Here is a 15,869-nt window from a genome sequence, read left to right as displayed (position 1 = left end):
ATGGCCGCTGAGCCTGCGCGTCCGGAGCCTGTGCTCCGTAACGGGAGAGGCCACAACAGTGAGAGGCCCGCGTACCGCAAAAAAAAAAAAGAATCAGTCCCTCAATGAAGGAAAGGGTTTCAAGATCCAGGTTCAGATGACATGGTCCAGTCGCCCCTTCTCACATCTTCTAATGCCAACCTTAGTCATTCTGGATGGTGGTCTTATTAAGAAATTCAGCATTTCCTCCCAGTGGTCCTAGGCAGCTAGTCTCTGTTTAACAGTTGTAAAGTCAAAGCACTCCTATCTCTGCATGGCCCACTCCAATGATAGGGAGTTACAGTAGTTTGGAAAATCGTCCTTGTTTATTAGCAGGGGACCAGGTTAAACAACAATCCAAACTACTTTAGTTAGAGAAAAACTGCCATTTTAAAAGTTGTCAGCCCCTCTCTGTCTTAGAAACATCAAGTCATCTTGGTGCAGACTATTGTTCTTAAGGGGTTTTTTAACCCCCCTTTAATTATATAAATATAAAGCAAGCAGGCACACATTATCCCTGGGGAAAAGGATACAACATGATCTTCTGTGACTTGGCAAAGACTGTTCCCAATACTCCTTGGTTTGTTAAACTGGGGAAAATGAATACAAATATACACAGGTCCAAAGCTCTCCCAGGACCAAAGACTGAAACCTTGACCACCTTTCTTTTGAGGTTCTATACTATTAGAATTTCTCGGACTGACTTGAGATTTTAAGTCAAATTAAAGGTAGGAAGGGACAGTAAGAGCCTACAGTAAGCACTCACACTGAGGAAAGAGAAAGTATGAATGGGTGTTCTAAGCTCAATATCATAACCAAAATGATCATGGAAGAATGCTGGCTATGCAAACACTTCTAGACCCAGCCAACTAGAGATTGAAGAGGTTCCCTTCTCCGGTGGATGAGCATATATAGACATGACTTGGAGAGGTTAAACACAGTAAAGCCTAGGCCATGTGTGACACATTCAAGGAGCACTATATCATCCTCCCTCAAAGAACCACTGTCACTTGTGCAGAACCAAGTCCTCACAGCTACACTAAATAAGGAAACAACATACTGTGAGTAGTCTTTTTAAAAGCCACGCCGTGTTATCATCAACAGAAGCTAAAATATGGGGCCCGCAACCAGACCAATAAGATTCTCTAGCCCTCTATTTGGAACTAAGCCTGACCCCTTAGAGTTCTTAATACTTCAGAAAGAGAAAGAGGGAGGAGGAAAAACCCCAAGAGAAACATACTATATTTCTTGATAATTTTATAGTCATTCAAGAGATTAATCTTAATACTGGAAAGACATCTGACCTTATTTGTACTTCAAACAATTGACAAGCTAATGAGGCATTTCATATCCACTGCACTTTAATTTTTCCAAAATATGCTATACTGGCCCACCCATAGAGCTCTAATTATGCCTTCTGAAGCCACACAGAAAAACAAGTTGATTTTCTCTTCCAAAGAACAGCCTTTCAAGGATAGGAAGACAATGATTACATTTTCTCTTCAGGGCTTCCAAACCTGGCTCCTTCAACTCCTCTCCAAAGCACTAGATTTCAAGGCCCACCTCCATCTTGCCTCCTTTACATATGCTCTGGCCTGTCCATGTTGCCCTTATAGTGCCTAGCCCAGAACTGGCTGCAGCCTACCAGAAAGCAGTCTCAGAGCATATGAGACTATCGTGTCCTATTATCTATATTTCTATATCTTGTTCTGTGAGCCTAGGAGCCAGTCTCTTTTTCAGACACTACATTATACCCTGTTAGCAGGCTCCCTAGCCCACCCCATTCTTCACAGGCCTGGAGCGGCAAAGGCTGGGCATAAGGCAAGTAGTTCTGCCTACTTTGGTCCTGAGATTCTAGGAGTACTGATAGCTGTTTCATCCCTCTCCACGGCCTACCTCTGGGCCTCTTGCTCCTCAAGATGCCTTTAGTGCATAGACGTTTTTGGGGTTTTTTTTTTTGCGGTACACGGGCCTCTCACTGTTGTGGCCTCTCCCGTTGCGGAGCACAGGCTCCGGACGCGCAGGCTCAGCGGCCATGGCTCACGGGCCCAGCCGCTCCATGGCATGTGGGATCTTCCCGGACCGGGGCACGAACCCGTGTCCCCTGCATCAGCAGGCAGACTCTCAACCACTGTGCCACCAGGGAAGCCCAGTGCATAGACTTTTAAGCCTATGCCATCTTACTCTTTAATGCACTTGTCCATGAGGGCAAGACAGGCAAAGGCTGGACCACAAAAGAAGAGACGGAAGGCAGAATAGCACAGTAGTTAAGGACATGGGCTCTGGAGTCAGACAGCCTGGGTTCAAATCCTGGTTCTATCACTTATTAGCCATGAGACCTTGAACAAATCACTTAATTCCTCTGTACCTCAGTGTTCTCCCTGTAGAATGAAGATAATAATAGTACCCACTGATGGAAATGTTCTATACCTTGATTGCAGGGGAGAGATTGCAGGGGAGAGGTTACAGAGGTGTATATATTTGTCAAAACTCAAACTGAACACTTAAAATGAGTGCATTTTACTATATGTAAATTACATCTCAATAAAATCGATTTGAAAGGTTAAAAAAAATTATAGTAACTACTCATGGAGGATTGTGAGGATTAAAAGAATTTTGAAATACCTAAAATAGTTCCAGAAATCATAGTAAGCACTGAAGCAATGTTATCTATTTGTAATGGAGTTAGCAATGATGCACCCAATCTCTTATGTCCTGTGATTGCTGCTGGAGAGCAAGGGAGGGGTCTGAAAACCCAAAGGGATCTTCAGTTAGCTGAGATGTGGTATTTTCCCAGAAGTTTCATTACAAATCTGGCTTTCACCAGATAAAATACCAGTACCACAAACCACACCTCGTCCAGGCTCCAGCCAAGGTTGTGTTTAACACTAGCAAAGCCAAACCACAGGAATCATCACCAAAATCAAAGATGTTCCAGTGAAACTGGGAGGGATCTGTTTTCTTTAGACTTCCTCTGGCTTAGCCCATGAGATCTTCCTGGGCCAACTTAGGTTTCTATTCAGTCCTTCACCAGGTCTTCCCTGAACGTCTTCTCTGCCTAGCCTAGGCAGGAGGAGGGGGTGACAGAAGAAAAAGATACCAAGTTTCCTGGCTCCCTCACCCTCACCAAGTTCACAATCTACAGGAATTACAAATAGAAAGAGGAAACTGATATCAGAGGCAACAGGCATAGTGAAGAGACCACTCTGCAGGGAGCTGGAAGACCGGTGTCTAGCCTCAGCTGACACTTACTAGTCACATGACCATGAGCTAGTCCCACGGCACTTTGAACTTCAGTTTCCTCCCCTATAAAAATGAAGGGAGGGCTTCCCTGGTGGCGCAGTGGTTGAGAGTCCGCCTGCTGATGCAGGGGACGCGGGTTCGTGCCCCGGTCTGGGAAGATTCCACATGCCGCGGAGCGGCTGGGCCCGTGAGCCATGGCCGCTGAGCCTGCGCGTCTGGAGCCTGTGCTCCGCAACGGGAGAGGCCACAACAGTGAGAAGCCCACATACTGCAAAAAAAAAAAAAAAAAAAAAAAAAATGAAGGGATAAGAATAAACGATCTCACAGTCTGTGGCCCGACGATGGTAGAAAAACAAGTGTAATAAGACTTGTTTCAGGATCTCAGTCCTGTGAGAAACTCAGGGTGAGCCAAGTGAGCTAATTTAGAAGAACTGATTGTCTTAGACCCAGAATACAGTAAGGGGAGTGCCTCATGGCTATGGCTGCTGCAGCAACAATGATGGCAGTCATAATTTGGAGGTGACCAGTTCAGCTGCTATTACAGGGAACGGGTTCATTTCTATTTTCTCACCTTGCACTGCCCCACAGGACCAAACCTGCAAATTAAGGATTCAGGATACCAAGCATGGCTCATTTCTGGCATTTCCTCCCTATTCATTCCCTGGATCAGACCCAGGGGCCTAGAAGAGCACTGTGAGGTGAAGGGCAAAGCAGGCAAAGATAACATCTGTAGAGCACGACACTGTTCTCTCTGGAAGTCAGCTATCGCCATGCATGTCTGAAGGACTATGGGACCTAGAAGATAACACAATACAGTGAATTATGCAAGAGAATCCTTTTTTAGTTTATGGAGGTACACAAGATAGTTGTACAACCATCTAGTTCAGGCATCAGTGTAGTTCAGTTCAAATTTCTTGATACTCTAGTCTCCTTCAGGTCCTGTGCCTGCTAAAGAAAGATGAAACCGACTCAGTCTCTTGCTCTTAAGGCCCTCAAGATGTGGACAGATGTGGACAGTGAAGCAGAGAGTTAAGTGAGTAATCATGGTACAACAAAGGCCTGTACAGAGTGCCTACCTCCATAGAAAGAAGGGATCAAAGGCAATGTCACTAAAAAGGTAACATCTAATCTGAGTCTTGAAAGGATGAGGAGGTATCCATGGGGCAGAGAATATGGAAAGGACATCTTCTCTTCTTCTCTAGGGATGGAAAGGACAGAGGGAACAGAATGTACAAAGACCTGAGATATGAAATAGCCTTTCATGTTTCAGGACCTGCAAGCAGTCTGGGGTAGCTGGAGCACAAGCTAGGTGAGTGCAGAGGCCTTCTGTTATTTAGATCCTACTTCTCAAATGGGACTGCAAAACTGCCAAGAGAAAGGAAGGGAAGAAAGAGTACTGAAAAGCAGGTGAGGCAGTGAATACACACCCCACCTCTCCTCCCGCCTTCCCCCAGACTCTGCCTGACACAGCCCTCTCCCACACCAAACACACCCCTGAAAACTCCAGGAAGGAAACACCCTCCCCACTCTAAGGTCAGTAGCTCCAGAATCCCCAGTTGAAGAGGCAGGTCCTCTCCTAAAAGGGAGAAATGAGAACCACAGGTCCCTGGCAAAGGAAAATTAAGTACTAATTTGCAAAGATCCAACCAACCCTAGCAGCCATGCAACTTAGAAAGGCTGAGGGAATCTCATCCCATCAGCCAAGCCCAGATCCAATGCCTTTTTCACCCAAACTCATCTCCAGTGAGCCATCACCAGCTTCTATCCTACTGAGAACGCTGTGGGAGCTGCAGTAAGAAAGGCAGCCCAGCAAATCCAGAGCTGACTTACCCTTTAAAATGACTTTAGCTACAGTTATTTGTTGCCTCCTGCTAAACACAAAAATAATTCTAGATGGAAAAAAAAAAGACTCTAGAGTATCTCCCAAGCAGGACACATTCCTGAGCCTCAGCCATGCTGAGAATCCTTAGGTTACTGACACAGGGCCGTCAGGCAGATAAGTCAAAATAGACAAGGGCAAGGAAGCCATGGAAACAAGATGACACGCAAGACCTGAAGTCTGTGACCACATTGGGAAACAGCTGGGAGTGGGAGAGAAGCATGAACTTCAGTCAGACCCAAGCTCTAATCCCAAGGCACTACTCACTAGCTTCACCGAACCTTCAGTCACCTCATCTGTAAATAAGCATAATAATAGTATTTACCTCAGAGCATTATTGAGATTATTAAATGAAGTAAAGAATATAAACCACCAGCCTGAGGCACACAGTCAGTGTTTAAATAACTTCCTTCCTCTTTAACCAGAGCCACAAGGATGCACTGTTGCACAGTTAGGGAGGGGTGGCCCCATTCAAAACACAGTCTATGTGAACAGCACACCCTGGAGTTAGGCAATTGCGCAGTCCAAGGCAGCCAGCCACTGAGCCTTCTATTATAAGCGGCACCAGAACTCAGAAAAACAGAGCTAAAATACCACCATAGGTGTATTCAAGACAATGGATGGGTCTGAGACCACACAATCAATCCAACTAACAAACATGAGGCACCAGGGACACAGCTCTGACAACCATGGCAACTTCATCTTAGCCAGAAAGCCTCTTCTATGTTCCTGCTGAGGTAAAAGCCAATTTCTTGACGTCCATCAACCTCAAGTCTGTAGATGAACCCCACCAACCAAGGATCTGGAGAGTGTGAAGCCAGGGATGAAAGCAAATGCTACAAGTTTCCAGCTGTGGTCCACATCGTCTCTGCTTGACAGGTGGGCCAAATACTCAAGGGCAGGCAGTGTCTCTGAAGGTGTTAAGTCTTGTCACATGGGAGCCAGGAGATTGGATCCAAGACCTAGGATGACTTTAGCACCCTGGTTACCAAGCAGTAAAGCCACTGCTCCTAACTGAGCGTCTCCAGGGCAGGTAGGGACCATGTCTGATTGTTTTGTATGTCCCCAGACCCTAGCACAGTGCATGACATAACCCACCGGCTGTAAATGGTTGCTTAATCAATGAACCAACATGGACGTGGCCTTATCCCTATCACCTGGACTTTAGGTCTCTGCATATGCTCTATCCACTGCCTAGAATTTACCTTTCTTAACCCAATTTACTTAGCTATTTTTTCTCAATTCTCAGGTCTTAACTTAAATGTCATCTATTAAGGTAGTGTTGAGGTCTTTCCTGACACCCTAAACAATATTAAGTTCCCCAGCCATAAGTACCCTCTCATCACATCCCTTATTTCCACCTCATTAAGTCATCAGACTTCATTGTGATTATCTGTTTTATTTTTGCCTTCCCTGCTACACTGTAAGCTCTACGAGAGCAGGAACCATATCTGTCTTGTTCATTATAGTGATTCCCAGGGCCTAGTACAGTACCTGGCACAGAGGGAGTGCCCAATATGTTAGAATAACTGAATACATGAGTGAAGGAATGAAGGAATGAGAGCGCTCCAGTCCAAAATGGCTCTGGAGTGACTGGGGATTCAAAACTGTCTGCTCAGCCCTAAGCTGTCAACTGTTACTTTTTGATTCAAATCTTAATAGAGCCTACAAATGCCCATGCATGGAAGATGACAGCAGATTTGATGAACAACAGAACAAAGAACAGTCTGTGTGACAGGAAGTGAGAAGAGACAGAATAGGCGTTATGAAGCAGAAACCCCACCTCTGAGTGCCTTGAATGCCATGCTAAGTAATATGGTTTATTAGCCTGCATGACAGCCACTATCTGACTTGAGTTCACTAAGGGCACACAGGCCTATGAAAGGTACCATCCTGCTATAGCCATCCACTGAGTTCCCTTTGATTGCCCACAGACTGATAGGCCTTCTTCCCCTCCCTTCAGGTTCACCCCCATTTCTCTGAGCTATGTGGAATCATTCAATAACACAGGTGCCCCCAATGATAATTTGTCCAAATTACCCTAGCCCAATTTTACTAAAGAAAGCTGTAAATAGGGAAGCTGTCATTTAGGAAAAACAAGATCAGAGGGCCTGGATTCAAGTGTTGTTTAGCTGTGTGACAGTAGGTTACTTAGTCAATCTTTCTGAGTTTTAATAATCTCTATAAAATAAGAATAATACCTATCTCACAAGGTTGTAGAGAAGGTTGAGATAACACATTCAAAGGGCCTAGTTCAGTGTCTTTCATATAGTGAGGGTCCAACATAGATTTATTAAAAAAAAAAAATACCACCTAGGGCACAGGGCTATTATTTCCTCCTAAATGCTAAGCACTTTCATTTGACCTGATACAGCACAGAGACCCACAAGGCCAGAGGTTACTCATACAGACTTGGGCCTGTCTTACCTCCTAAAAGGGGATGGGCAGACTGCCCTGTTTCCATTCTGTGTCTAGCTATCTGAGCACTGAGGAAATTACCAGCAGGCAGGCTGCTGCGAGTGGGGAAGTTGGGGAAGAGCTGAGACTCTCCCAGAACTTCAGATCTTTTAATAGCCTGGTCACGTGTCTACAGAGGCACAGGATTGTTGTCTGTAAACTTGGTAACCCATGGCCCAAGACAGGCAATTTAGAACCGGGCTGTGTTCCAGACCAAAGACTGCAGACTGGGGTCCACTCTAAACAATGAAGCATGATAGCAAACTAGAGCAACCAGAAGTAAGGTGTTGACTCTTCATAAGATGCAAGGAAGGAAACTACAGAATAAATCCCTCACCCTCGCCAACCCTGCTAGCTTTATGTTACAGGAGGCCTCAGATGGGGCTCAGCGTTTATAGGATTTCAGTTTGCCCTTGGAAATATATTTAGATACTCACTCTAGCCCTGACCAACTGCATCACCATGGACGAGTCACTACCCTCTAGGCTTGTTTCTTTATCTAAAACTCAAGAAGGGAAGGCCAGATGATCCTACCTCTTGATGAGCTTGTTCACGAATCTTCATCTCAAAGTCCCAGCCCTGATTTATGAGAACAAGAAGTCTAAAACACTGTGTTCTAGAGATGGAGACAGAGGGATCTCCGGTATACTGCCCTCTGCCACCAGCCTCAGCCACTCCATGAGGAAGAGAGGCAAGGAACATAAGGAACTGGGAACAAGCCACCTCGACCTCTCAAATCCCAGCACCTTCAGCCTCAGAAGGCCATCATCCTATGGCACCCAGGAAGGGGCTCAGTAAATATAAGCAAATGACCAGAATATGGGTGTAAATTGCCAGTTCCCATACAGTTTCTTAAAGGGAAGACCTGGAACAGAGGAAAAAGAAAAGAGGAGATAAGGAGCCTGTATTTTCTGTCTTTCCCAATCTCAGCATCACCATCAGGGGAAAAGCAGGACATCTATAGGAAACTTAACTACATAAAGTCATAAAGTTATTAGATTTAAATACAGTTCTGTGTGTGTGTGTGTGTGCATGCACGTGCGTGTGCACGCGTGTATGGAACTGTCTGTGGGTGTATGGTCTTTTCTTTATTCCACCAACAAGCCTCATGAGGAAGACTCAAGAAGTGATGGCTTCCAGAATGCCAGGAAAGCTGACACCAGGAAGGGATTTAAGTCCTTGTCAGCACTTTGGGGCTCTGTGAAGTGCCCCTCTACACACACACACACACACACACACACACACACACACACACACAAAATCACAGATAATCATACACCCCAGGGCTAAACTAAAATGCCCACAGAGCACAGATAAGCCAAATGAGTTTAAAAGACAAAACAGTTCCCAAACCAATAAAATGTAACTGTTATATAGGATTACATATGTATTAACCCACCTAAAGAAAAAAATCTGTACTTCATCCGGAAGTTTTGGACAGCCCCAGAAGCTGAGAAAAAGCAATCACAGATACACATATTGGCAGACATACAATTGGGTTCATTGGCAGAATGAACCTATCACTCATTCATTCCACAGAGGTTTACTGAGCACCTACTATATACCAGGCACAATTCTAGGCCCTGGGAATACAGTGACCCTAACACTCTCAAAAGAGAGGGAGCCAATGAACTTCAAACATTCCAACTGAATTCCCACGACCTTTCCATCCCTACTGTGAGACGAATGCATCAGGCTACTGTAGCGTCAGTATCAGCTAGAGTCCTTAGTCTCAAGAACAACTTAGTTTGTAAGTTCAGCAACTAAAACTGATTCTAGATAGTCTAAGCAGAAAAAAAAAAAAAAAAACCACCTTATTTTAAAAGCATCTCAGACTCACCTGGAGAATTGGAAAACCAAGGGATGGATGTCAAGAACAACACCTAAAATCTGGCAGTAGAACTAGTCTGGTCAGGACATCTCTGCTTCCACTGCCAACCTCCACTATCCGCAGCCACTATGATCCAGCCACTGCAATACGACTACCACTGCTGCTCTGGGAACTCAATCTTGCTACATGCCCCACCACCACTGCAGTCCCTGCTTGCCTGCATCACCAGGTCTTCAGAGTCAAAGTCCAAAAGCGGATCAGACCAAAAGAACCTATGGCAAGCTGCAAAAGAGGTTGAAAGTAGATGTCTGGCATTTTAAGTGGAGAAATTTTTAAACACAGGAAAAGGTAATAAATATTCATTTTAGCTACTTTGGTATTATACACAAAACACTGGATTCATCTAACTAATGGCCTTAATTCAAATTTCATGCTCACCATAACCTTTCTGATTAGGATTTGGTGTTCCACATTGCCACCCAAAGGCAAAAAAGCACTAGTCATACTAACACAGGCATTCTTGAGGTTTTTATATATCAGCCTCGTGCACTTGGTTAAGAGATTCTGCTTGAAGAGATAAATATTCTCAGTGTACCGACAAAATCTGAACCTTCAAAAAGTGAAATACTGGGCTTCCCTGGTGGCGCAGTGGTTGAGAGTCCGCCTGCCAATGCAGGGGACACAGGTTCGTGCCCCGGTCCGGGAAGATCCCACATGCCGTGGAGCGGCTGGGCCCGTAAGCCAAGGCCGCTGAGCCTGCGTGTCCGGAGCCTGTGCTCCGCACCGGGAGAGGCCACAACAGTGAGAGGCCCGCGTACCGCAAAAAAAAAAAAAAAAAATAGTGAAATACTAACAAACATTCATTGAGCGCTTCATATGTGCCAGATACTATCCTAAGCACTGTATGGAGTAACTAATTTTTCTTAACAACCTTATAAATAGGATACCATTCTCCCCATTTAACATAAGAGGAAACTGTGACACAGAGAGTTTAAAGTAAACTTGCCTAAGAATACACAGGTGCCGCACAAAAAAAAAAAAAAAAAAAAAATAGTGAAATACTAACAAACATTCATTGAGCGCTTCATATGTGCCAGATACTATCCTAAGCACTGTATGGAGTAACTAATTTTTCTTAACAACCTTATAAATAGGATACCATTCTCCCCATTTAACATAAGAGGAAACTGTGACACAGAGAGTTTAAAGTAAACTTGCCTAAGAATACACAGCTAATAAAACGAGAAGTCCAGAATTTGAACCCAGGTAGTGTGATTCCATATTTTTGTCAACTCCCCAAAGTAAACCCCCACCTAATGAAGCCTATTAAGTAGTGTCTTGCTCATTACAGTGTTTCTGGTGGGTTACAGAATGGCAGGAAGAAACAGTCCTGTAACCTCCATTCTAAGGTTCTATTCTTGATTTAATTAGCTGCAGATACAAAATCTTATTGGAAGAGAGATGGCTATCCACAGAGGACAAGAACAGATGAAGCACCTAAGTGGGGCTTTGTTTGGCCTCCAAATTCTCTAACCATAGTTGCTGATAGTACTATTCACACAAGAGAGTCTTTGCCGGACTTCGAGCTCAATTCTTATTATGCTACAACCTTTTACTTATATGCAGGGATTATGCCTACATTCAGAAAGAACTTACACAAACAGTATATATTAAGAGAGTCATCTCCTAACTGGAATGCACAAGACTTTCCAATGAAAGTACAGAAACATTAAAACTCTTATTTTATCCTGTTTTTAATTTTAAGATATAAGAATTACACTTTACCAGTATTAAATGTACAGACTAACAATGATGCCCTCTCTGAATCTGTCAAATGTTTCCATATCATTTATTACATATAAGGTGTCCTGAGAATAGAATGGAAGTTCCACAGTGTTCGAGGGAGAACAACAGTGTCTGTCTGCAGTTACTCATGTGCTTTCAGGATACCATGACATACTGTATTGCAATTAATACATGTCTGACTAAATAAACTTACAAATTATGGTTTCTATTTTTTTCCCAACTAAACCAACCCCCACCACATAGATCAATTATTTTAAAGGATTCTTGCAAATAAGTAAACAAAAATAAAAAACAATCACCATTGGTTGAAGATAATATTAAAATTATATACAAAAATAAATAACAAGAAAATGACAGAGCTGACCTTTCTATTCCTAATTCTATTCCTAAACTCTCTATCAGCTACATTATAGGGTAAAAACAATCTAACTGGTTCAAATAATAAGTTGGTCAAAAAGATTGAAAACTATCAAAAAAAACTTCTGGAAAGATGGATTTACATTTCTCATTAACAGTGAACTTCATCCTTAGTGTATACTGTGTCTTGATATATTACACTAAATCAGGGGTCAGCAAACATTTTCTATAAAGGGCCAGACAGCAAATATTTCGGGCTCACAGGCCAAACATCCTCTATTCTATTGTAACTAAATAACTCTGCCATTAGTGCAAAGGTAGCCACAGATAATATACAAAAATATATATATATGGATTTATTTGTAGAAGCAAGTGTAGTTTGCCAATCCTTGTATTTAATAATGATGAAATAAAGCTATCATGATTTAAAATACATCTAAAAATTAAATCTAAAGATAAAACTCTACAAATTTTCTGCAATGTTTAAAGTCTGAAGATATTCAATCCAATTAAGAAGTCTCTTTATAGGTTTCCTGCTTAATAGTGAAAAATAAAAGGCACATATCACTGGTGAAACACTATTTCCTTCTTGCTGCAGTGAAAAATGGGATTAAATAGGACATGAAAAGCAATATTTTGTAAACTGCATTCATTTGCCAGCAAATGTGATTTGAACAATATATACAAAATATTTCTTAAGATTAAAAAAAATAGGGCTTCTCTGGTGGCACAGTGGTTAAGAATCCGCCTGCCAATGCAGGCGACACAGGTTCGAGTCCTGGTCCGGGAATATCCCACATGCTGTGGAGCAACTAAGCCCGTGCGCCACAACTACTAAGCCTGCGCACTACAGCCCATGAGCCACAACTACTGAAGCCCGTGTGCCACAACTACAGAAGCCCGCACGCCTAGAGCCCGTGCTCTGCAACGAGAGAAGCCACCGCGATGAGAAGCCTGCGCACCGCAACGAAGAGTAGCCCCTGCTCACCGCAACTAGAGAAAGCCCGCGTGCAGCAACGAAGATGCAACGCAGCCAAAAATTAGTTAATTAATTAATTAATTTTAAAATAAGAATAATAAACTATAAAAAACGTAAATTTAAAAAAACAAAAAAATAAAAATTACAAACTATGGAGCTCGGGAGATTGCTAGACTGTAGAATGTAAGTTTCCCTTCATGTGCCAGTTAAATGTATTTGCTACATTCTGTTAAATACTGAAGTACAAAAGGAACTGCTTTTTAAGGGCCACTAAAGGAAAAATGTACAAAAAAAGAAATATCCCCTATATGGGGTGTGCTCAGAGCAGGGGGCCTGAAGAAATGGTTCCTCTGTTTACAACACATCCAACAGGAATCTGGGTACATTGTGACAAGGAACATAAAACTTGTGGCCTTCCTATGAACAAATACCTGACACATGTCCCCCTGCACCTCCACGTGGCTGCTGGGTCAGAGCTCAATATTGATAGAAAAGCTACAGTATTTATGTGGGGAGTTTGCCACCTAGAGCCTGTCCAGTCCACACATGGGTGGGCCATGAGTGGTCCTATAGACATAAAGGCTTTGAACCTCTCTTTTCAAGGAAAAAAAAGAAAAAGAAAAATGGATTCCAACTATATGCCATTCTGGGAAAGGCAAAACTATAGAGACAATAAAAAGATCAATGGTTGCCACGTGTGCCGGGGGAGAGAGAAGATGAATACACAGAGTATGGAAGTTTTTATGAGCAGTGGAAATACTTTGAATGACATTATAATGATGGATATATGTCATCATACTTTTGTGCAAACCCATAGAATGTGCAACACTCTTTACTTCATTAAAGTGAACCCTAAGGGTGAAATGAAAAGCCCACGCACCACAATGAGAAGCCCACGCACCGCAACAAAGAGTAGCCCCCGCTCACCGCAACTAGAGAAAGCCTGCACGCAGCAACAAAGACCTAATGCAGCCAAAAATTAAAAAATTTATCAAAAAAAACTTATTGTAATAATAATTAAGACAGTGTAGTATCAATTGGAAGGATACAAAAATAGCCAATAGAATAGAATGGAGTCCAGAAACACAGCCACACATAACAGTCACCTGACTTATAACAAAGGTGACACTACAGTACAGAAGGGAAAGAATGACCTTTTCAATAAGTAGTATTAGATCAAATGGATATCCATATGGGGGGGAAATATACCTTGACTCACTACCTCACACCATCACAAAAAATTAATTTCAAATGGACAGCAGATCTAACATGAAAGGTAAAACAATAAAGCTTTTAAATGAGGAAATAGGAGAACATATTCATGATCTTGGAGTAGGCAAAGTTTTCTTGAACAGGACACCAAAAGGCCTAAATATGAAGGAAAAAGTTGATAAACTGAGAAAAGATATTCACAATACATATAAGACAAAGGACTTGGATCCAGGATACATGAACTCCTACAAACCAACTAGAAAATGGCAAGCAACCCAAAGAACAGTAGGCAAAAAACTTGAACACTTTACAAAATAATAAATCCAGACTATGTGTGTGTATGTGTGTATATGTATGTGTGTGTGTATGTATGTATGTATGTATATACAGACAGTATTTGTATATATCTATATACATGTATATAGATATATATGAATGAAAAGATGCTCTACTTCATAGTCACTGGGGAATCACAAATTAAAACCACAGCGTGAGAACACTATACACCAACCAGAATGGCTAAAATGACAAAAATAGGGAAATATGAGCTGTTGAAAAGGATGTCAAAAAACTAGTACACACACACACAGCTTGTGGGACTGTGTATTAGTATCGCTTGTTGTATAATAACTACCCTAAAACTAAGTTGCTTAAAACAATAAACATTTATTATCACACACAGTTTCTGAGGGTCAGGGACAAAGAGTGGCTTAACTGAGTGGTTCTGGCTCAGATCTCGCATAAGGTTCATAAAGGGCTAGGGCCACTGGAGACCTGACTGGGGCTGGAGGATCTGCTTCCAAGATGGCTCACTCACACTCCTAGCAAGTCAGTGCTGGGTGGGTCAGGAAGCCTCAGTTCTTCTCCATGTGGGCTGTTCCATAACCTGCTTGAGTGTCCTCACAGTATGTAGGTGAGCTTCCAACAGAGTGAGTGATCCAAGAGACAGTGAGACAGACAAACAGTAGTACCTTTTATGACCTAGTCACTGAAGTCATATACCATCACTTTCATTTTATTCTATTTGTTAGAATTGAGTTACTAGGGTCTAGCTGAGTCAAAGGGAGGGGAATTAGGTTCCACCTCTTGATGGGAGGGGTATCAAACAATTTGTGGCCATATTTAAAAACAAATACACTTACTTTGGCAAAGAATGTGGCAGTACCCACTGTGGAGCACATGTATCTTACCAAGGCCTCCATGTGCTAACCTCCTCTTGTTCATGCTGTCTGATTAGCATGATGTCATCAACGTAACAGATCAAAGTGATGTTCTATGAGATGGCCAGATGGTCCAAGTCTCTTCTGACTATATTATGACAAAGAGTAGAAGAGTGGAAGTGTTTATATAGCCCTCGGCAAAACTATGGAGGTGTAATGATATCTGTTCCACAAGAATGCAACCTGTTTTTGCCCTTTTTTTCTGATTGAGACAGAAAAGAACACATTCACCAAACCAATGCCCACATACCATATTAATTTGCTCTAGCAAAGATACCATATCCATCACAGTATCCATAATTGGGGCTACTAAATTAAACTTGCTGAGGTCTACGTTCTCCAGAATCCATCCAGTTTCACAGAAGAGGGCAGACTAGTGAATTAAATGTAGACATAATAGGGACAACCACCCCTGCATTCTTAAGATATTTAAGGATAGCACTATTTCCACCATCCCTCACAGAATACGATATTAGTTTTGATTCACTATCTTGGCCAGAGGAAAATGCAACAGTTTCAAAAGCTTCCACTTGGCCTTCTCCACTATGATAGCTCTTATGTGACAGGTCAAGGATTTGATGTGGGTGCTACTCCAACTGTTGAGTATGTGCATCCCAATTATACATTTGAGGATAGGTCTGTGGGATAATTCTAAAAAGTATCATGAGAAAGTAATTAGATAAATATATGTTAACATTACACTAAGTGAAAGAAGCCAGACATGATTCCATTTATATGAAATGTCTAGAATAGGCAAATCCACAGAGATGGAAAGTAGATTAGTGGTCGCCAGGGACTAGAGAATAGGGAGCGACTGCTTAATGGGTAACAAGGTTCCTTTTGGGGGTGATGAAAATATTCTGGAAT

At 42.5% G+C, this 15,869-nt stretch overlaps 1 protein-coding gene and 1 non-coding gene across 11 annotated transcripts in view; one reads left to right on the top strand and one right to left on the bottom strand.

The window, feature by feature from the left end:
* STIM1 (stromal interaction molecule 1) overlaps window positions 1-15,072 on the bottom strand; it is a 146,383-nt gene extending 131,311 nt beyond the window's left edge. For 3 of the 10 annotated variants that reach the window (XM_055091716.1, XM_055091717.1, XM_055091719.1), the window contains exon 1: window positions 14,925-15,060. In XM_055091716.1, the coding sequence (XP_054947691.1) occupies window positions 14,925-15,006 (82 nt within the window). In that variant the 5' untranslated portion in view covers window positions 15,007-15,060. Of the gene's footprint in view, window positions 1-14,924 lie in introns of all 10 variants that reach the window. The other 7 variants (XR_008619654.1, XM_055091724.1, XM_055091718.1 and 4 more) reach the window with 7 other exon arrangements.
* On the top strand, window positions 12,881-13,010 carry LOC112063693 (small nucleolar RNA SNORA11). The gene has a single exon (XR_002891132.1). It is a non-coding gene; the product is annotated as a small nucleolar RNA SNORA11 (small nucleolar RNA).
* Window positions 15,073-15,869: the final 797 nt, after the last annotated feature.

This window comes from Physeter macrocephalus, chromosome 16 (assembly GCF_002837175.3).
Source record: "Physeter macrocephalus isolate SW-GA chromosome 16, ASM283717v5, whole genome shotgun sequence".
NCBI lineage: Eukaryota > Metazoa > Chordata > Mammalia > Artiodactyla > Physeteridae > Physeter > Physeter macrocephalus.
Note: the sequence above shows the minus strand (reverse complement) of the source record. Positions and strands in the feature narration are given on the sequence as shown.